The following is a 27,853-nucleotide window of genomic DNA, read 5'->3' on the forward strand; positions in this document are numbered from 1 at the left end:
GTGTGTGTGTGTGTGTGTGTGTGTAGTCAACTAAAGTTATTTAGCTAAAGCTGAAGTGTTGTTTTCTTTAAACTTTAATTTACTTATTTTTAAAATAGAATAATAAAATCACAATGCCTACTTTAATAAAATATCTTATTGGAATTAGAAGGAGGTAATGTATATGAAGTGCATTGTGATCTTTGAAGCACTTCATAAATATCAGTTATTTTCCATTTTTTAGAAAAGCCATGAGGAAAGTGCTTTTAAACACATAAGTGTTTTGTAGAGGAGTTATTATTTTGTTATTATGAATTTTTATCAATAATGAGAAGCATCCTGCTATAGTTAATAAAAAATTGTTCTTAGGCAGAAAGATTTATGGTCAAATCCTTTCTCTGAGATATATCAATTATATATGATTTTGAGCAAGTCATTCAACTTCTCACTGTATTAAGTAACCCTAAGACTGGGTAAATTGCGGAGAAGTTGCATATTTGCATTGATGGAAAGGATTTCCTCACTCTGGAAATCTTTATGCCAATTAAATCATAGGACTTTTGCCCATTTAATAATAATGTAAAGCTAATTGAATATTAATTATTAATACTAATAACAATGTGTTCACTCTAGAAGATATTCAGAGAGAGAAAGGGGCACTTTTACTATGTTGTGATTGGTTCAGATCAAGTATAAAGAATTAAATGTTTGGGCAGTATAATTCTGTCCTTATTTAGAAATTCTTTATTTTGAAATATATCAATCAACCAGAAATTTTATTTTTCAGGGTAAAAGAATTATAGATGAGGAAGGTGTTGAAAGTATCAATGACATGTTTCATGAGAATGCCATGCTACAAACTGAAAATAATAACTTGCGTGTGAGAATTAAAGCAATGCAAGAAACTGTTGATGCATTAAGAACCAGAATAACACAGCTTGTTAGTGATCAAGCCAACCAGATTCTTGCCAGAGCAGGTATTCTAAATTTTTTTTCTTTTTTAAGTGACTATTGAAAATAAAAAGACAAGAATAATTCTTCATACTGTAATTATTGTGTAATTGCTAAGTTATGTCTGATTCTACGATTGTGTGAACACAGCATCTCAGGCTCTTCTATCTTCCATTGTCTCTCACAGTCTGTCCAACTTCATGTTTATTGTTTCCATGATGTTTTCTGTCCATCTCATGTTCCACCATATGCTTTTCCTTTTCCTTTTAATCTTTCCCAATATCAGGGTCTTTTTCAGTGATTCCCATCTTCTTAATAAAATACCAAAGTATTTAAGTTTCAGTTTCAGTATTTGACCTTACAGTGAATAGTCTGAATTAATTTCTTTCAGTATTAACTGATTTGATCTTCTTCTGTCCAAGGGAATCTCAAAAGTTTTCTCTTAGCACCACAATTTGAAAACATTGATTCTGCAGTACTCAACTTTCCTTATAGTCTGACTTTCACTTTTACTATTGGAAAAAACATAGTTGTGACTACACAGACCTTTGTTGGCAAGGTGATGTCTCTGTCTTTTAGTATGCTATCTAGATTTGCCATAGCTTTCCTTTCATGTAGCAAACATTTTTTAAATTACGTGATTGCAGCCACTGTCTACAATGATCTTTGAGCTGAAGAATATAAATTCTGATGACACTTCCATTTCTTCTCTCTCTTTGAGGAAATGATGGGATTAGTTGCGAAGGGTTTTTGTTTGTTTGTTTGTTTTGTTATGTTGAGTTTCAAGCCATTTTTTGCATTTTCTTTTTTTCACCCTCATCAAGAGGATTATTAATTCCTCTTCACTTTCTGCCATCAGAGTGGTATCATCTGCATATCTAAGGTTATAGATATTTCTCCCAGCAGACTTATTTTCTGGCTTTTGATTCATCCAGCTTGGCATTTTACATTACATATTCTGTATATAAATTAAATTGATATGATGACAATGCACAATCTCACACTCCTTTTTCTTTTTTTTTTAATTTAATTTTATTTAATAATAACTTTATATTGACAGAATCTATGCCAGGATAATTTTTTTACAACATTATCCCTTGCACTCGCTTCTGTTTCGATTTTTCCCCTCCCTCCCTCCACCCCCATCCCCTAGATGGCAAGCAGTCCTATATATGTTAAATATGTTGCAGTATATCCTAGATACAATATATGTTTGCAGAACCTAACAGTTCTCTTGTTGCATAGGGAGAATTGGATTCAGAAGGTAAAAATAACTCGGGAAGAAAATCAAAAATGCAGATAGTTCATATTCGTTTCCCAGTGTTCTTTCTTTGGTTGTAGCTGTTTCTGTCCATCATTTATCCATTGAAACTCAGTTAGGTCTCTTTGTCAAAGAAATCCACTTCCATCAGAATACATCCTCATACAATATCATCATCGAAGTGTATAATGATCTCCTGGTTCTGCTCATTTCACTTAGCATCAGTTCATGTAAGTCTCGCCAGTCCTCTCTGTATTCATCCTGCTGGTCATTTCTTACAGAACAATAATATTCCATAACATTCATATACCACAATTTACCCAGCCATTCTCCAATTGATGGGCATCCATTCATTTTCCAGCTTCTAGCCACTACAAACAGGGCTGCTACAAACATTTTGGCACATACAGGTCCCTTTCCCTTCTTTAGTATCTCTTTGGGGTATAAGCCCAGTAGAAACACTGCTGGATCAAAAGGTATGCACAATTTGATAACTTTTTGGGCATAATTCCAGATTGCTCTCCAGAATGGTTGGGTTCGTTCACAACTCCACCAACAATGCATCAGTGTCCCAGTTTTCCCGCATCCCCTCCAACATTCATCATTATTTTTTCCTGTCATCTTAGCCAATCTGACAGGTGTGTAGTGGTATCTCAGAGTTGTCTTAATTTGCATTTCTCTGATCAATAGTGATTTGGAACACTCTTTCATATGAGTGGTAATAGTTTCAATTTCATCATCTGAAAATTGTCTGTTCATATCCTTTGACCATTTATCAATTGGAGAATGGCTTGGTTTCTTATAAATTAGGGTCAGTTCTCTATATATTTTGGAAATGAGGCCTTTATCAGAACCTTTAACTATAAAGATGTTTTCCCAGTTTGTTGCTTCCCTTCTAATCTTCACACTCCTTTTTCAATCTTAAACTAATTAGTTGTTCCATGTTCAGTTTCTAACTATGGCTTTTTGGCCTGGGAACAGTTTCTGGGAGACAAGAAAGATGGCCTGGTATTCCCACCTTTTTGAGAATATTTTGTAGTGATCCATACCATCAAAGACTTTAGTTAGTGAAATAGAAATTTATGTTTTTCTGGAACTTCCCTGCTTTTCTCCATAATCCAGCAAATATTGGCATTTTGTTCTTTAGTTTCTCTGCCTCTTTGAAAAACAGCTTGCTCTTTTGGTACTTCTTGATTCATATATTGTTAAAACTTGGCTGGCAGAATCGTAAGCACAACTTCACTGCCATGTTATTTGAATGCAGTTGTTTAGTAATTTGAACATTCCTTGACATTGCCCTTCTTTAGAATTGGCGTGTAAACTGATCTTTTCCAATGGCCAGTATTGTGTTTTCAAAGTTTACTGACATATTGAGCACAGCACTTTAGCATCTTTTAGAGTTTTAAATAGTTTGGCTAGAATTCCATTACTTCCACTAGCCTTTCTGTTGGCAAAACTCCTGAAAGCCCATTTTACTTCATTCTCTATGATGTCTAGGTCTAGATCAGCAACTATACCGTTACTGTCATCAGTGATGTTAGGATCATTCTTGAATAGTTCTTTTGTGTATTCTTGCCACCATTTCTCAATCTTCTCAATCTTTTCTGCTTTTGTTAAATTTCTACTATTTTTGTCTTTTCTCTTGCCCTTTTTGCATGAAAGTTTCCCTTGATATCTCTTAAATTTATTGAGGACATCTCTTGTCTTTTCCTTTGTTAAATCTTTCAGGATCCTGTGTGACAATACCCCACTTACCATGCTTCATAGATTTCATACTCTAAGTTCCTATGCAATACGGATCTTTACAGGATCTGACTTTTCTTTTATCACCTGACACATCTGCATCCGAGCTTCCTTTTGACTCTGATCCAGCCATTTCTTTGGTACTGGAGCTACTTGTAGTTGTCCTCTAATTTCCTGCAGTAGCGTACTGGACACAACGTACCTAGCATATTTAAATTGTTAATTTATTAATTTGAACCATGTATTAAATGACACAAACATTTTCCAAGTTGTGACTTAAACTCATTACATAATTATTTTTACATTAAAATCTTATCAAAAAATCATGTATTTCACTTTAATGAATTATATAATTATCTACTTATTCAATTAAGGCTATTGATCTCACTTTGAAAGTTACTCAAACTTCTTTTGCTTTTACTTGGTTTATTTGGTTCTGAATTCATTGAAATTTTTAATAAATTTTTCTATTTCATTTTTTAGGAGAAGGTAATGAGGAGATTAGCAATATGATCCATAACTATATCAAAGAAATAGAAGACCTCAGGTATGGCTTGATCTTACTGATATACATGTTTATATTTACTTTTCATATATATTTTGCTTTTATGTACTAATGATGGCACAGGAAAAGAATTATTTCAGAATGGTGTGATTTTCATTGTTCAGTTTTGTTAGACCTAAGGAACAAGGGAGATAGTATATTCTTCATTTGTATTTGTAAGAAACACTGAATGTGGACTCTGAAGACTTGTATTCTAATCTGGATTTTGGAGGCAGCTAGATAGCATGATGGGCAGAATTCTGGACATGAGGTCAGGAAGATAGTTCAAAACTTACTTCAGATATTTGTTAGCTATAGAGCCCTTGGATAATTATTTAATTTGTCTTTGACTCAGTATCTTCATCTTTAAAATGAGGAATTGGATTCATGGAATTCCTTGGTCACTTACACATCTAAATCATTGATTGTATGTATGTCTGACTTTGAACAAGACACTTAGCTTTTTTCTCAGGCTCAGTTTTTTTTATCTATAAATTATAGAGAAAAAAAAAATTCCAAATCTTGTTTTGCCTCTTATATTTTTACTTCTCTAACCACCCCACTTTTCTTAAGTTTTAAGGAAGATTGTTCCCACTTTACCCTATCTTTTAGTTACTTCCTTTAAGAGACATCGTGCTCCTTGTAATTTGTAGGCTTCTTTTCTAATACAGTCATCCCACAGAAAGGCAATTCTTTGCCATCTTTGCTTGGGAGATCTCTATGATATTTTGGAGATAGGACACTGCCACTTGTCAAGTGGACTGAACCTATAATATGTTACTCGGTTTCTACTTGCATTATTGCTTTCAAATCGGTGGTCTCAATTAGAAAAGAATAGGAACTCTTGTCCATGATTGTTCTCCACTGTCCACCTCTCCATTGTCTATCCTTGGTCCACCAGTTTTCTGAACTGAGAGGTCACTTGGCTTCTAGGAATTTATGCATTTTGCCTATGGTGAGGTCTAGAAATACTCCCTTTAGTTCATCTGTACTAAAGAGATGTATGTGGTATTAAGGGAAGACTAGGATCTGTGATGGGAGGGCTTGCTGGGCCTTTTTCAGGTCTAGTCATTCACTTTGTGCAGTGGCTCACCAGCTGTCCCTGGTAGATTCAGGTAGCTGTAGCATATTCAGTGGCATGCTCTGATAATGTCATTGGTCCTCTTTGAAAACAAAGGAGGAATGACAAAAGTAAGGTTAGGATTTCTCAAAAAGGAAATTTTGTTAGAGAATTAAATAAAAGGGAAAAGAAAGGAGTTGAGCAGTTCAGAATTTATTAAGCGTTTATCATACAAAGGTAACACCAAACAGATCCTGTTTTCAGGTAGCCTACATTTTAGTGGGAAAACTGGTAAGTTAATAGAGCAACAATTAATATGATTCTAGGCCTCTGAAAATTCTCTCTTCATCCCTGATCTTTTTCTGACTTATTTAATTTGCCTAAATCATATTCTTTAGCCAATTCTTAATACTTTTATTCCTTAGGGAAGTTTGAGTTTTTAACCTGTTATTTTGAGCTTTTTTTCACTTGCATTCATGTGATTACACTATTCACTGGATCCTTTCTGTATTGTCTTTCTAATATCTACAAGCACACTGCTCTCTTCTGATCAGGTAGAAAGCCTCTAGTTTCTTTGTGATTTTTAGAGCAGAAATGATTACTCATTCTGGATCTTAATGTATGTTCAAATTTTTCAAGGATTAGTTTACCATCTTCACTCATGTTTTCAGAATGTGTAGCCTTGGTGATATAGTTTGGGTTCCTTGCTACATAAGTGGTCTTCCAGGATTCTTTCTCTCCAATTTTGTAATATTAAAAGTAATATGCATATGCAAATAGTAACATATCAATGCTCATTTCCATAGTACTCCTTTTATTTTATTTAAAATTTTTATTTATAGTTCTAAATTCTCTCTCTTCCTCCTATCCTCTTCTTTGCCCATTGAGAAGGCAAGAAATACAGTAATATCCATTATTCATGTGAAATTATACAAAACATATTTCCACATTAGCCACATTCTGAAAAATGAAGCAAGAAAAATAAATTTTAAAATCTATGATACAGTGTGCATTCAGTTTATCTGTTTTCTTTGGAGGTAGATAACTTATTTTATCATGAGCCATTTAGAATTGTCATGGATCATTATATTAATCACAGTAGCTAAATCACAATTGATTATTATATTATTGCTGTTATTATGTACAATGTTTTCATAGTTCTACACATTGCTCTTTTTATCAAGTCACATAAGCCTTCCCAGAGTTTTTTTTTTTCCTTTTTTAAGTAAATTTGTTAGGGAGAGCAATGAGATTCCAGTTGCAATAATCTAGGCATCGGATAATGAGGGCCTATACCAGTGATGGCAGTATCAGAGGAAATAAGGGATAATATATGGAAAATGTTGCTAATATATAATTGACAGGAATTGGCTCATTGGATTTGGAAGAAAGGATCATGAAAGAGAAAAGAGTTAAAGATGATAGCAAAGTAAGCTTAGGTAATTGGGAGGATGTTGAAATCCTAAACAATAATAGGAAAATGAAGAAGGGGGATGAGTTTGTAGGAGGGAGAAGGGAGAAATAATGAGTTCAGTTTTGGACATGTTGAGTTTAAAACATCTAAAGAACATTCTATTTGAAATGTGCAGATGTTAGACTGGAGGTCAGCAGAGAGATTAGGGCTGGATAAGAAGAAATGAGAATCATTAGCAAAGAAATGAGATTTGAATTCATAGGACCTGATGAGATTGCTAAGTGAAATAGTACAGAGGGAAAAGAATGTTTAGGGAGATTCCTGTGGTTAGCAGGTGAAGATTATTCAGCAAAGAAGGAACAGTCAGATGGATAAGTGGAGAAATAGCAAAGAACAATGTTGTGAAAACTTAGAGGAAGTATCAAGGAGAAGAATAAGATTGATAGTGTAAGGGTACAGAGGTAGGTCAAGAAGGATGAGAATTGAGAAAGGGCCATTCAATTTAGGAATTAAGAAATTATTAGTAATTTTAAAGAGAGCAGTTTGAATTCAGTGATGGAGTTGAGTGTCAAATTGAAGAATTAATAAAAATAAAGCAAAAGAAAATGAGAGTACTGATTGAAGAAAGCTTTCCCAGAAATGTAGTCATGAAAGATGGTATGGATCAATTGAGGGTTTTTTGCCCCCCATGATGGGGAATATTTGGGACAATTTGTAGGTAGCAGTGAGACAGCTAGATAAACAGTAAACCAGTTAGGAAAGGCTAAGGATAAGTGAGAAAGTGGGGATGATGGAGATGGCAGTCTGCTGGAGAAAATAGTATGAAATGTGATCACTTATGTTTGCAGAAGTATTTCCCTTGGCAAAGAGAAAGGCTGCCTTTTAAACATTAAAATTTTTTTTTAAAAATTCACCTTTAAGCATGTTAAGTAACACCTGTGAATTTTTTGTGTGTGATTTGTGTTTTTTATGTTTTTGTTTTTGGTCATCAGAGCAAAATTATTAGAAAGTGAAGCAACAAATGAGAATCTTCGACGTAACTTGACAAGAGCAACAGCAAGATCACCTTATTTCAGTGGATCATCAGCTTTCTCTCCTTCTGTACTTTCCTCAGAGAAAGAAACCATTGAAATTATAGATATGGCTAAAAAAGATTTAGAAAAACTGAAAAGGAAAGAAAAAAAGAAGAAGAAAAGGTAGTAGTATTAAGTAACATTTTCTTAAGAATTATATTTCAATTTGTTTTCAGGATAGAGTAAATAGAGTATTCTGTATATGTTAAAATAATAATGTTTTAAAGTCATTGAAATTAGTATAATTAATTGATTTTATTTCTTCTTCCAAGTATATTTTTACAAATAAGGAAAATTATTTTTGATAAATTGTTATTTCATTGATCCTGAGTATAATTAGTTAGAATTATGGGTTTTTTTCCTATCTGTGGAATTAGCAGCTTTTGCTTTTAATCATCTTGCATTAACAAAACATATAACATTGCATTTCAATATTTTCAATTTTAAAATTTGTATCTAATTCTCTATAATACATTTAAGTAGTCTCCTGTACATCCTTAAATTCTTATGTAGATGTATTTAACTAAAAGACAGACTGATCCTTCCAAATGTCATTTAATGTCATTTGGTCTTTTAAATGTTCTGAGCAATGTTTCTAACTTGGTTATTCAGTAGTTCTTTTTTTTTTTTTAATTGTTGTTCTGTTTTTGAAACAATTCTTACAACAAAGAATGTGTCCCATCTAATATTTTTTCTTTGGTGAAAATTTCCTCTTGTCAGTAGCTCAAGAGAAACACAACATTCTAAAAATTTGGTTGGGCAAAGAAAGAAGAAGAAAATGAAAATTTGTCTTTGTGGTTGAATGTTTATCAACTAAATATTTACAGGTTTTCTATGTTTATTTGTTATACACAAAACTCCCAGTCCATTTTACAAACATGTGTTAATATATTCTTGTGCCAAACAAATCTCCAATTTGCAAGTATTAACATTTGACATGGAGTTTATTTGACATTTTTTGCTTAATTTATTAAAAAATTATTTTATTTATGTAATTTCTATACATTTTATAATAATTACATTTAATTATAAATACTTATACATTCATATAAATTTTATTTATTTATGTTATATTTAGATAAACATATAAATTAGGATATTTAGACAATTAGCATTTATTTAAACAAAATTATTATAAGTTTTATTTCCTAGATCTGTTATGATCTATGATTTGAAAAGGAACCATTAGAATAATTAACACACACAGAGTTGCACAATTTTCACTAGAAAATATTATGGATGAAATTATGTACTTAAGACATAAAAAAAATCTTAATGTTTATCATTAAATATTAGATGTTCATCATAAATGATTGATTGTGGAAATATAAAGCAGGATACATTATAATTGATTACCCATTTTTGAAACATAATTACAAATAGAATAGCAATTACAGTATTATTAAGACTAATATTACTCAGTCTTTGCAAAGATACAGAAGAAGGATTATGACTTTAAAAGTCATTGTGGTCATAATTTAGGAAGTCACATGTTATTTTATTTTACAAAGATCTAGCTGTTTCAAAAAAAATTGCACAGTTGTATATTTCAAATGCCATTTTCACTTGGTGAAATGTATGGTGGTTTGAGGAGGAATGCCATCTGTCCCTGTAACACTTGGTGGATTGAGGAGGAATGCCATTTGTCCCTATAACATAAATTGTACGCAAATGTCATCATAGGAAATGTAAATAAACTCCATAGATATTTCAGTTTTTAAAAAATCAAATTTTATTTAAACTCTCTAAAATATTGTGATATTATAATTATACTGAAGAAGATGGGATATACTTCCCGCTTTCCTGGTTTATAATCTAGAAGCACAAGTCATATTTTCTCTTTCTAGATTATATATCTCTAGTTTTTTTTAAAATAATTCTTGTATTGCATAGTTCCAAGTATCTTATCAGTCTTATCCTCTAGAACGTGCTTTAACTTGACAATGTCCTTCTTAAAATGTGGTGCTTAGAAGCAAATGCAGAGTTCTAGGTGTGATGTTCAGGCACCAAATGTAGATGGCTTTCTCAGTGAGTTTAGTCATGAAAGAGGCAAGATATGGGTCAACATTTGGAGGCTGGCTGGCTAGATCAAATGAGGGTTTTTCTGGTTGAGGGAATATAACTATATGTATAGAGAGCAGGGAAACAGTCAATAGAAAGGGAAAGATTGAATATTAGTAAAAGTGTGGGGATAAAGCCTACATGAGACACTGTTGAGTAGAGAGTATAGTTAGTTTTTTTGACTGCCAGATTAATCTGGTTATATTAGAAAATAATCTGTTAGGAATTAGGAAATAGAAATGGGAAGTATCATTTCATATGTAGGGAATGACATATCAAAGGCACAGATGCAATAAAATATCGAGACATGTACAGGCTGGTCAGATTTGGCTGGAAAGTAGTGTGAGCTAACTTTTCTTAATGAGAAATTATTGAATGACTTTGAGGAGTGATTTGATCAGTTTTATGTATTGAGATCAAATTAGGAGTGAAAGAATGATGTTTTTATATATTAGAATTGAATTTTAAATGATTGATTAATTTTGGAAAAATGACCCATTTCTGGTGTTGGGATTGTTAATCTGGAAATGATATTAGAGTGAAAGTGAATAGACTAGTTGGAAAGCTAGTATAGAAGTCCAGAAAGAGATTATGAAGAGCTTGGATGAGTTTGATGTCATTCGGAGTAGACAGTGACTTGAGAAATATTGGGAAGCAGAACTGACATGATTCTGCAACTGAATGTAGTGAAGAAAAAAGTGACAAATTATCTTGTGGTTTTTGATTTACTAATTCTCCTGACAGAAATAAGGAAGTCAGAAGGAAGATTAGAATTTTAGGAAAAAGCTAATAATAAGTTCTTTCTTAGTTATCTTGATCCATTGGAACTTTCAGTTTGAGTTATTCATTATCTATCCTGCTGAAAGTGCAGATAAAAAGTCTAGAACAAAATACAAGTTTGGGATTAATTTATACAAAGATACTTGTTGAAGTTGTGAGAATAAATGGGACTTCTCAGATAGAAAATGTAGAGAAAGAAGAAAGATGAGGATAGAAATGGGAAAAACTAGTAGTAAGGCACTGAGAAAAAATGCACTTATTGAAAAAGAGTACTTGAGAATTGATAGTTGTTGAGTGAGTCCACTTTATTAGAGATGATATTTATCATCTCAGTAAGCTAGGGGATGAAGTTGACTATGTGAGTCAGGGCAGGGATCGTACATTAGTGAGCCTTGAATAAAAAAAAATTGGTATGCATAAGTGACTCTGTCTAAAGTTTTTCCATCATAAAAAAGATGAAATTAGTATGAAATTACTATTGTTGAGGAGCTAAAAGGAAGTAATGTAATGGTAAGGTCTCTAAGGCTTGAGAATTTGTAAGGCTAGGAGTGATAAAAGATCAGGTTAGAGACAAAATGCTAGGATAGTCATTATCATCACTGAAGTAATTAAAATAGAATCAAATTTGCTTAAGAAAGTAAAAGAAATTATAGTTGAGGGATAAACTAGGAGAATAAGGAAAGGTTTATTTTAGAGGTCACAATGTAATAAGGATTAGTGTAAATTCGAGCACAGAATATGTACATAAAAGGACCAAAATTTAATATCATTAAACTATTAAAACCAAAAGCAAGCATCATATGGAAGTACAATACATAAGAAACACATGCAGTAATAAAGCAAGTGGCTCACTCTGCCCAAACTTTTATTGTTTGATGCACTTCTAGAAGTGATGGCAGTATCAGTAGAACTAAAAAAAAAATGAATTAAAAGTATAAAGGTAGATATCCCTTTTTGTGGTTGACACAAAGGGAATTGCAAGGAATCAACAAAGACCTTGAGACAATTGATAGCTTTAGTAAATGCAGACCATCCAATAAATTCACCCCAAAGTCCCACTATTTATATATAATAGTAACAATATTCAAGAGTCAGTAATAGAATGGGAAATCCCATTAAAAAACCCACTATACCTTACATAAAATATTTGGAGTTTATTCTACCAAAGCATACAAAATGCTTACATAGATTCAGTTATAACATACCCCTCACAGAAATAAAGACTATTTGGTAGTAAGTGAAATACTTAATGATCATCGATCAGCTGTGTCAGTATAAAAAAAACAATACTACCAAAGCTGATTCATTATTTTAATTCAATGCTAATATAATTACAAAAGGAATCTTTTATAGTACTAGAAAATTCATTTGGAAAAAAAAAACCTAAAATATCAAGGAAAATAATGAAAAGAAGTTGTGATGAAGGGGAAATATTACTTTTTAATCTCAAGAGTATTTTATAAAATAGCATTTAGCAACAAGGTCTTGGTTTAAATATAGAGACATAGATCAAGTGCATAGAAGAAAGAAAAGAGAATCAAAAACAGTGGACCTATAACTTAGAGTTCAATATACTTAAAAACATAAATTGTTTGGAAAAGAACTCATTCTGGGAAGAGTAGAAAACAGTTTGATAGAAATAGCCTTAGATCAATGTCTTATCATTATATTCCAATTCATATTCTAAAATAAATTGAAATGGAGAAAATCTCAATATTAGAGATATTAAGCAAGATCACATAGAAAAAATGAGTAACATTCCATTTTTAGCTATACAATCATTTTATATTATATATTCTTAACTGGGGAAATGGGTTCCTTTTAATGATGGGAAATCATTAAAGACAAAATAATTATTTTGATAACAAAATTAAAAACTTATTTACAAACAAATGAATGCATATAGATTAAGAAAAGCAATTTAGTGTGAGAAATTCTTTGAATCAGATTTCTTAAGTAAGCGATTGATATACATTGCAACATTACAACAAATGTCTCAAAAGTAAATCCATGAGAAGACCTTCTCCCACTTCCTCATTGAGGTGCAAGGTTCCTCTATGTGGAGCATTGCATGTTTTCACATTTTTTCCTCAATTTTGATGAGTTTTTATGATTTCCCCTCCTCTTTCTCTTTTCTTTAAAAACAAAACAAAACAAACCTTTCCTATGAGATGGTCCTTAGAAGTGGGGCAAGGAGGAATAAATAGGGAGAAAATTAAGTGGTATAAAAATTAAAAAGTATCAATTATATACCTACATATGTACATATAAACTGAAACAAGCCAAAAAATTACTTATGAGAATGCTCATTGTTAAAGGGAAAGTTTCAAGTTTTTAGTTTGGGTCTTTTTTTTTTTTTTTGCATGTTTCAGTTTCTCTGTTAGTGATCAGAGGTGTAGCATGAACAGATAGGGAATCGTGATATACCTCTGATATAATCAGAATAGAAAACTCACAGAGTATGTAAGTTCCTCCATAAATTTCATACATGCCATCTGATTGTAATTTATTATCTTTTAAAATTGAACGAGGCATTGAGACTTTAAATATCTGTTGCAGTAATTCTATCAATGAAGTGCACTCTTTTAAGAGCTAGAACTTTGGCATTCCTTAGAGGAATATCCATTCTTTAGGACTGTATATTTTAAAAACACAATAAAAAATAATGATCAAACATTGGTTTGTAATAAATTGAATTCATTAGTTAGAGAAACCAGCCCCAACTAGTTTTAACTGTCATAGTTAGGTGTGTTGAGTTAGCCACTAGTGTCCGTAGAAGTGCATCTATCTATGATAGATACTGTTCAAAAAGTGAGAGTGAACCAAAGTTATTATAGTACTTTATATGACCATTATCAATGTGCTCAAAAATATGAAGTTTTCAAATGAAGAATGATAAACATTTATGTGAAAGAATGCTCCAATTTTGGATAATATATATTTATACACATATTCATACAGGTTTGAATAAAACATTTGTACACATACCTATGGTCTATAATACAAGAAAGTAATTTTTGTTTGTTCTTTATTCTCAAAGACAACCATGACATCAGGGAGATGATGGATGCCATGACATGCAAGTGAATTTCATTAGAGGGAGGGAGGGAAGGCTGGATAAGGTCACCTGCCTCACTTTTCCCTCTGGAACCATCTAGGTCCAGTGGTCAGATAAAGATCAGGATGACTGGGAGTGGCCTGGATGCATCAGGGAACCTTAAACTAAGATTTTTAACTGCCGATTTAATAATTAAGGCTAGGTAAGAAAGAAAAGAGACAAAGAATGACTTTTTTTTTAAACCTAGTTTAGGAAAAAAAAAAAAAAAAGAAGAATCACTCTATGAGGAAAAAACTCTCAGGGTTGCTATTTATTGTCACTCTGTGGCAGTCTGGGCCAAAACAAAGACCAAGTGAGTTGGCTTGGGAAGGGGCTTCACCTCTTTGATATCTTGGTCATCTTTAAGAATCATGGATAAACAACAACCTCTGTGAGTAGGAGCTGTACCACTGAGGACAGAACAGCAACGCCAGTTTTCTCCCCTCCCCTGTCCACCCTTTTCTTGTCTCCTCTCCTCTTCTTTACATCTTGGGGTTCACAGGCTGCATTTCTTTCTTTCTTTTTTTCCTGATGCAATTGGGGTTCATTGACTTGCCTAGGGTCACAAGCTAGTGTTAAATGTTTGAGAGCAGATTAGAACTCGGGTCCTGCTCACTTCAGGACTAGTGCTCTATCCACTGTGCCCCCTAGCAGTCCCACTACATTTCTTTCTTAAGGACCTTGACTTAAATCCAAATCACTCTGGCTCTTTGTTTATTCAACAAAAAGGTGAAAATAATTAGATAAAGTTGGAAAGTAGAATGTCTTCAGCATAAACCTCAAGTTACTTCATAATGAGAATATTTCATTCTATGTGTTTCATTGTTGTTTAGACAATTGTCATTGTTATGCTTATCTAGAACAAAATAATTTTTGAGTATATTCATTATTAGCATTAAATTCCAATATAAACTTTTTCAGTATATTAACAATGTTTAGTGTATAAATTAAATAAGTTCGCAAACATTTTGAATATCTAACTTGTAAATGTCCTTCCAGTATAAGAAATTTTTGTTAAATACATCTGCAAATAATACTTTGGTTTTTAGTTATGTAGAGTTGAAACTCCTCTTTCTACTAGTGATTCTCTTTTTTCTATTCACCAAACTGTGCTTTCTTATGATTATAAACATATTCTTTTTACTTCCTCTTTAAAGGTAATTCTTTTTTATAGCAGTGGATTATTTGTAAACAAAATTGAAGACACAACATATACACATATCTGTGTATGTGTTAAATATATGCATAAACTTTTGGAATGAAAGTCAGAAAACTGCTTTGGGCCTACTTTGCCAGCATCTTTCTCCACTAATTCATGATGGTTATTGAAAAAATGTCTAGAATTTGTGGTATTATTTTAGAATATGACAGATCTTTGTTTTTGTCCATCACACAAATATTTTTATTTTGTAAAATGCCTAAAATTCATGTATTAAATATTGAACATGTTATTTAATTAATCATATTTCAATAGTTTTCCAATCTGTATTTTTATGTTAAAATATATTTCTATATTACTAGTGGAAAGTACTGTTTCCCATCTCATCACTTCCATTGCTTCAGAATTTGTTGTTTTGGTTGTTAGTTCCTAATAAGCATTGAATTGTCTAACATATTTGACCATCTGACATATTGAACATCATGAGTTATAATTCTAAAACATAAAAATCATAATTTTTTGCCCAATTCATAGTAAACATTCATATAATCATAATGTTGTATTATTAGCAGTTCTTAAGTATGCATTTTCTACAGATTTTTATATGTAGTATATATTCTACAGATGTTTATATGTAGTTTATTAAAATGTAAAACAAATATTAAAATAGCAAGCTATTATTTAGCATTAACTCTCTTATTTTTGTACAAGTGCATTACTTTTTGATTTTCAATACTTTTTCAAATGGCCTTTTAGTGGTTCTATCAACAGATCTTTTTAAAAAAAGCATTGCAGGAAGAAGGCAGGATTTGAGGGAGGGGAAAATATGGGGAACAGAACAAGCTAAAATAAGTATTGTTTCCTGTAACTGCTAAGGATCAATTTATAAGTAGCTACTATAAATTTTGTTGACTTTGTTGTTTTCTGCTTACTCTTTATTCATGCAAAATGTATTGCCTTTTTACTGTGTATTGTCCTTTGATATCTTTAATGATATCTTTTAAAAATTATTTTAAGTCTTCAAGCTCATGTTTCATTTTTACCTTCTTGTCACTTTCACTTTTTACTGTCTGATTTGTCCTTCATTGGCTTGGCTTTCCAATACTGTACTTCGTGCTTTTGAAGGCTTCAGAAACTTGAGGAAAGAAATCAAGAAGAAAAAAGGTTGGAATATTTTCCAGGTTTTGAAAATTCAAATGTTCTTTCAGTATTTAGTTGCAATTCACATACACAAAACCTACTATAAGATTTAGATCTGATTATCAGGAATGATAATAAACCCAATGATATTTAAAAAAAAAATAAAACATTGTCTTGAAAGTAAAATAAATTAAAACAGGCCAGTCATTTGAATGAGGCAACCTCCTATATTAAACTGGACTACTGTAAATGGAGTGACATAGCTTTAACTTAGAGTCCTTTATAGGACTCTAGGAAGCAATTCAACAATAAACTGCCTTATTCTACTCCTTTAAAGATTCAATATCTTTTTGGTGAGCAGCCTTAAAATTAATAAAATAGAGGATAAATTTATTTCTTATGGTAGAATATGATAAACTATCATTTATTTTACTTTTCTGGCCCAATACTATTATGGAAAAGGCACAAGCCTTTGGATTCAGAGAACTTTGGTTCAAGTCCTGTCTGTGATATGTTTATATGACAAGGGCAAGTTATTTAACTTCTTTGGGCCTCAGTTTTCTCAATTGTAAAATGAAAATGTTGGTTTAGATGGCCTCTGAGGTCTCTTCCAGCTCTAGATTGGTGATCTTATGATTCTTTTTTCCTAAATAGTCCATCTAAATTTAGTAAGGAAAATTGTCATCCAGATAGTTTTTAAAAAAAGGAAAAATTGAAGCTTTTGAATGGGAGATAATTTTCAAAACATAATTTTTAAATTGAATTTAAAATATAATTTTGTTTTATAACTTTTATTTCATTTTAAAATCATACTTCTAATACATTTGCAGTTTGAGGGAGAAATATTAAGTTAATGATGCTTTGCATAAACTAATACTGTATTAACAAGCTTTATAAACTATCAGATTAATGACTTTTCAGTATAGTAAAATTAATTTGGACTTCCTAGCTACTTAAGCTACATTCCAGAATGTAAGGAGTATTTTAAAATAGAACAATATTCACATTTTTTCTATTTCTAATTAGCTCATTAACATTTAGTACTTCACATCTCATACACTAGAATTGTGAAGTACAAATTTGGATTTGGAAAGCACACTCTTAAAAGTGACATGTAAAGGTAAATTACTAGTTCAGGACTGCTGATTTTTCTGTTAGAAAATTTTACAAAATTGATATGATATTTTAATGAAATTTGTTCTATTTCTATTTGGCTATAATTTCTATTTAATTTTAGTTTAAATGAACATGAGTTCATTCTTCAACAGGAGGACAAACGTATACCCAAGTTTACTTTCAGGAGACAGAGTAACGTGTAAATGCCAGAAAAGCAGTGTGGTAGAGTGGTCTCAGACTAAGGAAGAACTGAATTTAAGTCCCACATTTGACAGAGTCTTGTTGAATGACCCAAGGAAATTTACCCCAAGGGAATTCTCTTAAGATTATTCCTTGCAGAACTCTTGCTGTTTTGCTTTAGTTAAAGGGAAATTCCTCTCCTAAACAAGTATAAATCTAAAAAAAAAAAAATCATGAGAAAGACCTTTTTCTTGTTCTACATAAATCTAATTTAGTGGGTAGTATTATAATTTAAGAAAATTTAATTTTAAGAATTTTTAAAAAATTAAGAAAAGCAGCTGCAAGAAAAAATTATAGGCTACTTTTAGAGAATGTTGAATTAATAATTAAGTATTCTTGAGAAAAGAACATTGGACTGAATGTTGTAAAAGTGAGGTCGAAGATGTGGTGACTGGACAATTGGATGAAAACTTGAAGCTTTTCAATTAAGGTGACTGAAATAGGTAGGAGTAAGGAAGGGGGAATTAGATTGGATTAGTGAGGACTGGAAGTCACTTATTTTCAAGAAGGTATAAAGATATAGAGGATAGAAGGTCATCAGATTTTTAAAATTTCCCCATTGCTATCTGTTTTATCTGCTTGTTTCAAGCTTCAAGTAGAGCTGTTGCTTCCAGTGACATTGTTAGGTGATAACATTTGATTTTGTATTTAAGTAAATGTTTACTTCCCTTTGGAGTTTTCAAGTGGATTCTATGATGGTGAAAAATCAGCAGTTCCAATACATTGAATAACCAGGAGAAGAGAAGCATTCAGTATATTGCACACATAATTTTTCCCCCCACAAAAGTCTTCTCCAAGTGGCATTGTTTTACTTCAGACCAAACCTTTGTATCATACTGATAACAGTCATTAAATCTGCTTGATGTATTTATTCCCTCCTCTTTTGTCCGAATATATTTTTCTTGGTATTCCTTTCATTTCTTTCTCTTAATAGAAGCATACATTCTTTCATGCCAATTTTTTCATGTTTCCATATGATCATCTCCTTTATTTATCTCCTACTTTAAGGTTCCTGGTTCTACTCACCATCATTCTGACCCTGAAATGTATAAGATATGTGAATTCTTTTTACCTATTTAAATAAGATGTACAGGTGCTCAAGTATGCACATTTACACATGTTCTTTGTTTTGAATACAAAATTTCTGTAATAATACAAACTTGTCTTTATACATATGATAAAATGCATAATATATAAAAGTAATTTGTTCATTTACAAAAAAGTATAAAAATGAAACGTCCTCATTATAAATCAACCTTGTATTCCTAGTGTTTGATAAGAGCTACAATACCACTGAGAACTCTTTGAAGGGGTAGGGGCCAACCTGGTTTGAATGGAGGTGGGAAATCCATGAACAAGTGCAGCTTCATTGAATTTCACTCTCATTCTTTCACCAAAAGTCATCTATATACTGATTGCTTCACTTAACATCAGAATATTGTTGAAATAAAATTTTCTAATTTACTTTTATAGGCTACTTTTAACTCTAATGTTGCTTTTCCATTTTGCATTACCACCATATATGTATTTATTTTCTTTGCTTTTAAAATTGTTAATCCTTTAAAAATTTCAGTTCACAAATTATTTTTTGTTAATTTTTTGTTATTGTTAACTGATCTTTGGTAAAAGCAACAATGTAATAGATTTTAAGTTTTTATTTATCAAACATTTCAAGAATTTTGTAACTTAATATAATTATATTTTAAATTAAATATTAAAAATAAGTCTGTATACCTGAGGGAAAACTTTAGAAAGCATGTAGAACATCTAAAAAAAAATCTATAAAACCCTTGTGAAATTATTCTGATTTAGAGCTTCACTTATTACAAAGGATTTTTATATTGTTATGTTAATGTATTCTTAAAAGTATTCTTTTAATTCTTAGGATTTTAGAATGTCATTTTAGCTTTGTGAATAGTCTTAAGTCAAGGCTCATTAAATTTTTTCTTCTGCGCAAGTCATTTAACTTTTTAGGAACTCAATTTTCTCATCTCTAAAATGAATAAGTTAGACTTAAATGATCTGTAAGGTTGTTTCATAGGATTTTATCTTTAGAGCTAAAAAAAAATCATTTTATTTAGATGGTTTTTCTTATTAAATTCTACAATCAATATCATTAAGAAATTAAAAATATTTTTTAAGGCTATGTCTCCATTTACCTACAGGAATTGTTATTGCTTGCATTATCTGGAGTTTGAAGGAGCCTCTGGTTATCTAAAAGCACCAATATATTCATTAAAGCCCAGAACTGCATTAGGCCAAAAATGAGCAATAATCTGGGTAACTGCCTTTACTTAGATTGGTATTGGTCCTTGATGACTGAAAAGAAAGTGTTCAGTTGGGTCATAAGTTTTTGGGGGAAGCAGCTTGGATTTTCATATGCATTCAAAGCCCAACATAGATATTCAAAATAGTGATACAGAAAGTTAGCTATTTCAGTTAAAGCATAAGGAGAAACAATAGCCCAGTACTATGGAGATAACTAAAGAAAAAAGCTTCAACATTGTTGTTTTGAGAAAGCTGGCCTCTTTTTTAAGTTTGGCCAATGCCAGCAAATTCATCAAGGCACAATTGAGCCTGGTATTTATGATCTACTTTGACTTGAGCTATTAGTTGAGGCAGAGACTCTATCCTTTTTAACTCTGATCAATTACATATATATTTTAAATTTGCTTTTTAAAATAGATGGTTGAGGGAGAAGGGGGAGAAAGGGGAAAGAGTAGTGCTCATTTTGATTAGCAAATTATAGCTGTGACAGTTCTTAACTGTGTCATCACTCTCATGCTTCAGGGCAAAATCTCATCATTTGTTATAGAAATGATCTGTTATTCTGTGAATTAATAAATAGCCATAGGACTTAGTGAATGGTGTTTCTATCTTCCTCTGAAGCATAAGACATTGCAATGTGAAATGCATTATAATCTGATCTGTTATGAGAGAATGTTCTCATAAATAGTTGTAGGATATTATTTTGAAAAAAAAAGATGAAGAAAACAAATTAATTACATCTTTAATGTTATATCTGTATCTTTTCCTTAGTGTTGTAAAAGAGGAAAATACAGACACAGAACAGGAAAGGAAAGAAGAAAAGAGCATTTCAGAAAGAGAAAATAGTGAAATAGAAGTAGTAAGTATGAAAGAATGAATATCTATTTTAATCACTGGATTTTGTTGTTTGTAATCCCTAACATTTGTTTTTGATCTACTTTAGAAACAAATATCTAAGTAATATAGCATTATAAATTGTTGCTTTGATTATAAACTTATTAAGGAAATTTTTAGTTTGATATATTGATATATGGTCTTATCTTGGATTCTGTCATTAAGGAATTTTTGAAAAATGTGATTTTTTTTTCTTTGCCCTTTTCATAGAAATTTTTTTTCATTTAGTAGTACCTTTTTATGAAGAAACCAGTTTTTTTCCCATAATTAACATTTTACTTCATAGGAAGAAAACCAAGAAGCAAGTGAACATGAAGAAGATGAAGAAGATGAAGAAGAGGAGGAGGAAAATATTGAAGCTGGTGAAAGCTCTGATGAATCTGATTCTGATTCAGATGAAAAAGGTACCTGTCCTTCTTACCCAACCTAAAATGTTTTTGAAGAATTTGTGTAAACTTTTGTTAAACTTCTGTTTTCTCATTTCTACAGAAATAGTTTTTAAGACCTTTGCACCCATATGTCCATATTGTTTGTAGTAAATCAGTTTTTCTATTATTGAAATTAGTTATTGTATGATTTTCCAAGCAAGGTTTTATATATCAAAATAATGTGGTACTTTGTATGTTCAATGTCATTAGTTTTTGATTTACCCTGAGTTTTTCTTTCTTTTATTCGAATACCTTATACCCACAATCATCTTTTGGGCACATTCTTAGTGCTCACATTCTTAGTGTTTTTGCTCTTTTCTTTTATAAACAGCCAATTATCAGGAAGATTTAGCACATATTACTTGTGAAATTGCAATAAAACAAAAGCTGATTGATGAATTAGAAAACAGTCAGAGAAGACTACAGACACTAAAAAAGCAATATGAAGAAAAGCTAATGATGTTACAGCACAAAATTCGGGATACTCAACTTGAAAGAGATCAGGTGCTACAAAACTTAGGTAAGAATTATGCTTTAAGTAAATGTTAACAGATCATTGTCAGTTTTATCTAACATTGCTTTTTTTTAATGGAAGAAAGAAAATGAGAAGCTAGGTGAAAATATTTTTTTCAGGTTTGTAGCCTTTAAGAACCTATAATTACTTTTTACAAAGTTCAGACTATTTACTGCTGTTTAATTAATTGGCCTTTACTGAATTGATTAATATTTTCATATTTTAACTGAAATTTAAAAATTTTGCATTGTATCACTAGGAGTAATGGAATGGGGGATCAAGAGAGAACAAACATTTATTAAGCACTTGCTGTTACCTTTGTGCTTAAAAACTATATAAATATTATCTCTTTTGATCCTCACAACCCTTGGAGGTAGATGCTATTTTTATCCTCATTTTAAAGTTGAGAAAACTGACACAAATGAAGATAGTGACTTGCCCAGACTCACATAGCTGTTAAGTGTTTGAAGTCAGATTTGAATTCAGATTTTCCCATCCCCTGGTCCAACATTCTATCCACTGCTCCATCTATTCCCCCACCAAGAATAGAGAGAGCCATGTCTATCACTCTTTTCTATTAGGAAATATTTTTTTAGTATTATTCTCTTTAAAATACTGATTTGTGAATTGATGAAATCAAAACTCTCAAGTCATATAGATAGGGAGAGAGACAGATTAGATAGAGAGAAAAAGATAGAGGCAGAGAGATAGAAATAGGACTTATGTGCCAGGCATTCTGCTAAACATTGGGACAACAAAGAGAAGCAAGCAAGCCAGTGTCTGCCCTCAAGGACCTTATATTCTAATGAGGAAAAACAACATGTAATGGGTGGCTAAGACATGCTGTATTCTCAGAGAATTCCAGAAAGTGACTTGGAGGCCTGGTTCTATGCAAAAGTCAGGCAAAAACTGATTTATCAGAGCTGGGATGGAGATAAAGAGGGTCACTGCAAAGTATAATAAGGAATTTGCAGGGGAATGCCACATTGAAATAATTCAAATATCTTTGGGTTGTTTAGGCTCTGTAGAATCTTGCTCAGAGGAAAAGGCAAAAAAAGTTAGATCTGAGTATGAGAAAAAACTTCAAACTATGAATAAAGAGTTACAGCGACTCCAAACAGCTCAAAAAGAACATGCACGTTTGCTGAAAAATCAATCTCAATATGAAAAGCAATTGAAGAAATTACAACAGGATGTGATGGAAATGAAAAAAACAAAGGTATTGATTTTTTTATTTCAAAGTGATTTTGGTATTTGGAATACTTGTCATTTGGTATTAGGAGGTAATAAATTATATTTGTTCGGCACAGTGATTTTCAATCTTGCAAATGTCATTGTCCCCTATATCTGTGAAGAAAAAATTGCTTCTGGGCTATTTTCATCTTTACTGTTGTCATATAGAGAAGCTGAAATTCAGTTGAAATTCTTATTCTTTTATCCCTTTACCTTGCCACTTAAGTATTTATTCTCTAAATTTTGAAATATTTGTATAATTCAGTCATAATTTGTCTGTGGATAGACTGCTTCACTTTTAGGGTGATGCAACAGTTCATTTTCTAAATATATCGAACATGAATAACTGTAGAAGCACTAATATTAATATGCTTGTGTGTATAATTATTAACAAATTCAAGCTTTGGATCTCAGAACATGTAATTTAGAACTATAAAATTAAAGATTTTACACAAATATACATTAGAATCTTACTTTTACATTAATTTTGTACCAATACTCCATCCTCCAACTGAAACCAACTAGTCATTTAAAATTTACAGCAAAATTACAAATGCTTTCCTATAAAGTAAATTACATACAGTTCACATAATCTTTCTTGTGATTCTTAGATATTTATCTCTAATTTTATTTTTTTTTATTTAAATTAAATTAAATGTACCTTTTTAAATTAATTTATTTATGTAGGTTCGCTTAATGAAACAAATGAAAGAAGAACAAGAAAAAGCCAGAATGACAGAATCTAGAAGAAACAGAGAGATTGCACAACTTAAGAAGGATCAGCGTAAACGAGATGTGAGTCTAAAGATTTCAAACCTTCCAAAATTCAGCTCTCTACAAATATCCAGTTTATCATGGACATTGAATTCATTTGTTGAGTTGTTTAGAAGGAAATTCCTTGGATAAATATGACTATTTATGAAGAGAATAAATTAACCTTACTATTCCAGGATGTGTGTGTGTGTGTGTGTGTGTGTGTGTGTGTGTGTGTGTGTGTGTGTAAAATCATAGAGAATAGGGAGAGAAACTGAATATCTTTAAGTACAGCTTTAGAGATCATCAGATCAAGGCATCCAGAGTTTGACAGGACTTCAGAGACTATCTACTTTGAACACCACCATTTTACAATTGAAGAAACTGAGGGCCAGGGAAGGGTAGCATCTTCCTGAAAGGCAAGAAGTAGGGTATTTAAATAGAAATTCCTGGAGACTCGAGAAAATTACTTATCCGAAAAGGATTTCTCACTAGACAAAAAATTTTCCCCCTCTCTCTTTGTTTACATATTAGCAGGCAGTTTGTCAAACTTTAGAAGTTGCAGAGAGGCAGATTTTGGTTTAGCGCATAGGAAACTCTCCTATTAAATACTTTAAAGAGAAGGGAGCTACCTCTTTGATAATAGGTTCTCTACCACTTTAGGAGATTTTCAAATCAGAGGGCTGATTAATTATTGTAGGTTGGGAATTTCTGTTCAGATAATATATTAGACTAGATGTGTGATTCTATAAACCCTTCCTGAAAATGCATCAAGATATAGGTAATTTCAGGGAATGAAATGGACCTTCAGGCAGGCAGAGAGAGAGGTTGCAAGAGAAGGCATTTTATTTTTAGCAATGTGGTTTGTTTAAAGTTTATTTGTTTTAGCAACTGTTTTCCATCTATTTAGATCATCTGTTTAAATATATTCTGGAGAAGAAATTTCTTCTATGAGGACAGTTATTTATTTTATAATATAAATTCTTAGAGAATTGCCCAAAATACTGAGAATTTAAATGATTTGTCCAAGGTCACACGGTCATTATGGGGCAGTATAGAAGCTGAACCCAGGTTTTTTCCTAACCCTTGAGGCTTCATCTGTACACTGCCATATGTCCTGTGATGGAGTGACAGAGTGATGCAGGAAAGACAATATAAAAATTAGGTGGATTGGAAGTGGTTAAATTGCCGAACCAAACAGAAATCAAGAATCAAGAATGACTTGGAAAGATGTCTTTAATGCCTTAGCATCTGGTCTCCAACTGTTTGGTACTGTTTAATATTTTTATTAATGACTCTGATAAAGTCATAAATGGAATATTTACATAATTTGTCAGTGACACAAACTGAGACCTACATTTAGCAAATCAGATAACAGAATCAGGATCCTGAAAAATGCTAGAATTATGAGCCAAATTTAACAGGGATAAGCATAAATTATTACAGTTGTGTTCAAAAGATCAGTTTCACAAATGCATTTAAAAAAAGATTTTTAGAGTTTTAGTGGCCTAAAACCTCAATTTGAATCAAAGATGTTCTATCGGCCAAAAAAAAAAATCATAGGATGGATTAAGAAAAGCATTGTATCCTGTTCTAGGAGCCTTTGAATTCTACTATTGTAAGATTGTATCTATAATACTGTATTGTATTGTACTACATCTTAGGAAAGAAAGTAGTAAATGTATAGAGAAAGATCTATGATTATAAAACATTTGACAGACCTCATCTCATTTAATCCTCACAGTTCTGTGGAGTAGTTAGTTGAGTGTTATTTCTGAGATTAGAAAAATGAGTTTCAGGTAGATCAAATAACTTGTACAACAGCCCATTAGTTCAGTGGTGGTAGAACCAGAGCTTGAATCCAAATCTCCTGTTCAGTTCTATATACAGTAATATCAAACTAAAATTGAGATGAGCACTACTAAACTTTACATAACCATCTCTGCAGACCACTTATTGACTTAATTTTAAAATGTTATATTTTAATTTATTTAATCAAATATTCGCCAGTTGTGTTTTAATTTGATTTGAACATCACTTAAAGTTTTATGGTCCATGGCCTGCTTTATTTGACAGCTGTTCTACACTATAGCATATTTTCTTTCAATAGGACTAGATTGTAATAGAGTAAGAAATAAAAGGTTTTATTTTTACTAATCTGTCTTTTTTTACTATTATTTGTAGCATCAACTCAGACTTCTGGAAGCTCAAAAGAGAAACCAAGAAGTGGTTCTACGTCGTAAAACAGAAGAGGTATAATGGGATTTATTGAAAATTTTATAATAAATTTAATAATTTCTTAGGTAAAAGGAATGACTTCATCTCTTCTCTTCTAGGTCACAGCTCTTCGTCGACAAGTACGACCCATGTCAGATAAAGTAGCTGGGAAAGTTGCAAGGAAACTGAGTTCATCTGATGTTCCTGTTCAGGATTCAAGTTCTAGCATAACCTCTGTAGATTCAGATTCAGCCAAAGCACAGCAAAAAATGAAAATACCAGTTGCAAGAGTTCAAGCATTACCAGTTATTCCAGTGAATGGTTCCAGGTAAAAATAATTCTTTTCTCCTTAAAAATTTATTTTATGTATTGTCCCTAAATGTTTTGCTTAAACATTTCTTTCCAGCTTTGTCCATTAGTATTCTTCACACATAATTTGTTCTATCTAGTATAAAACATCTCATTTCCCCTCTCCTGTCTCTGTTCATAGTGTCTTCTGTAGCTTAAATGCACTATCTCCCCATCACTACTCCTTAGAATTCCAAGTTACATTTAAAGCTCAGTTCCAGTGTCTCCTTCTGGATAAACTGCTCTCCCTTCTCCCATCAGATACTTTGTATAAATTTATGGATGTGCATGTTGTATGCTTAGATAAAATGTGAACTTCTTGAAGGGGAAGATAGTTTCATTTCTTTTTATCCTAAGTGCCTAACATAATTGCTTCTTGTTGATTGATTGAATAAATAAAAAACCTTGTATTGCTTAACAATATGCAATAAAATTCTGCTTAGAAATGTTTTTTATACAAATGTTCACAGAAAGAAATACCAGAGGAAGGGAATGACTAATCGAGTGTTTACATCAAAGACAGCCCGGATGAAATGGCAGTTACTTGAGCGCAGGGTCACAGACATTATTATGCAAAAAATGACCATTTCAAATATGGAAGCTGATATGAATAGACTTCTCAAGGTATGATATCTAATACTTTAATTTTAATTTTATTTTCAAAATATTCTTTCTATGATCAAAAATATTTTCCAAAATTTGTTTTCTTAACCCTGATGATTTTGTGAATATTTCATTTATGTCTATTTTTGGTGGTAATAGCAACGTGAAGAACTCACCAAAAGGAGAGAAAAACTTTCAAAAAGGAAGGAAAAGTTCATCAAGGATAATGGAGATACTGATAGAAATGTTCTTAACATCAATGAAGAAATGGAGTCACTAACTGCAAATATAGATTACATCAATGATAGTATTTCTGATTGTCAAGCCAATATCATGCAAATGGAAGAAGCAAAGGTCAGTAATTAAAAAAAAATGATGTCTTGGAACAGTGAAACATTTTAAAAATTAAAAATTAAAAACTTTGTTTTACATGATCTGATAAATTTGTAGAAGAAAATGCAGTATATGGTTCAGCTTTTTATATCTTTTTTTGCAAATGTATCATAATGTTATGCCCATAGATATTAAAACTGATCCTACAAAAATGCTTATTATTTTTTCCCTTATTTTTAAATAACATTTTATTTTCTCTCCAATTACATGAAAATAATTTTTAACACTTTTTAAAAGTTTTGAATTCCTAATTCTATCTTTTCCAAAACTACTCATACCCATGGTAAGCAAGCTGATGTGCAATAATATAAAACATTTTCATATTAATCATTAATGGAAGAAAACGTGAACAAAACATGAATAGAAAAAAAGAAAGGAAGAAAGTAAAAAAAAAACAGTATGCTTTGATCTATACTCAGATAATATCAATTCTTTCTCTGGGAGCTAGCATTTTTCCTCATGAGTCCTTTGGGATTGTCTTGCATCTTTATATTGCTGAGAATAGTTGTCATTCATAATTGTTCATCATACAGTATTTCTTTTAAATAATGTCCTCCTATCAGTTCAAGTAAGTCTTTTCAGTT

At 31.5% G+C, this 27,853-nt stretch overlaps 1 protein-coding gene across 7 annotated transcripts in view; it reads left to right on the forward strand.

Annotated features, from left to right (window-relative positions):
• KIF21A (kinesin family member 21A) overlaps nucleotides 1-27,853 on the forward strand; it is a 161,958-nt gene that overhangs the window by 81,111 nt on the left and 52,994 nt on the right. For 4 of the 7 annotated variants that reach the window (XM_052000183.1, XM_052000187.1, XM_052000185.1 and 1 more), the window contains exons 9-20: nucleotides 767-956; nucleotides 4,418-4,481; nucleotides 7,945-8,148; nucleotides 20,658-20,745; nucleotides 21,067-21,184; nucleotides 21,540-21,728; nucleotides 22,742-22,941; nucleotides 23,643-23,750; nucleotides 25,893-25,961; nucleotides 26,045-26,253; nucleotides 26,744-26,897; nucleotides 27,036-27,230. In XM_052000183.1, coding sequence (XP_051856143.1) covers nucleotides 767-956; nucleotides 4,418-4,481; nucleotides 7,945-8,148; nucleotides 20,658-20,745; nucleotides 21,067-21,184; nucleotides 21,540-21,728; nucleotides 22,742-22,941; nucleotides 23,643-23,750; nucleotides 25,893-25,961; nucleotides 26,045-26,253; nucleotides 26,744-26,897; nucleotides 27,036-27,230 — 1,788 coding nt within the window. Of the gene's footprint in view, nucleotides 1-766; nucleotides 957-4,417; nucleotides 4,482-7,944; nucleotides 8,149-16,247; nucleotides 16,287-20,657; nucleotides 20,746-21,066; nucleotides 21,185-21,539; nucleotides 21,729-22,741; nucleotides 22,942-23,642; nucleotides 23,751-25,892; nucleotides 25,962-26,044; nucleotides 26,254-26,743; nucleotides 26,898-27,035; nucleotides 27,231-27,853 lie in introns of all 7 variants that reach the window. The other 3 variants (XM_052000181.1, XM_052000184.1, XM_052000182.1) reach the window with 1 other exon arrangement.

The sequence above is a fragment of the Antechinus flavipes genome, chromosome 5 (assembly GCF_016432865.1).
Source record: "Antechinus flavipes isolate AdamAnt ecotype Samford, QLD, Australia chromosome 5, AdamAnt_v2, whole genome shotgun sequence".
Lineage (NCBI taxonomy): Eukaryota > Metazoa > Chordata > Mammalia > Dasyuromorphia > Dasyuridae > Antechinus > Antechinus flavipes.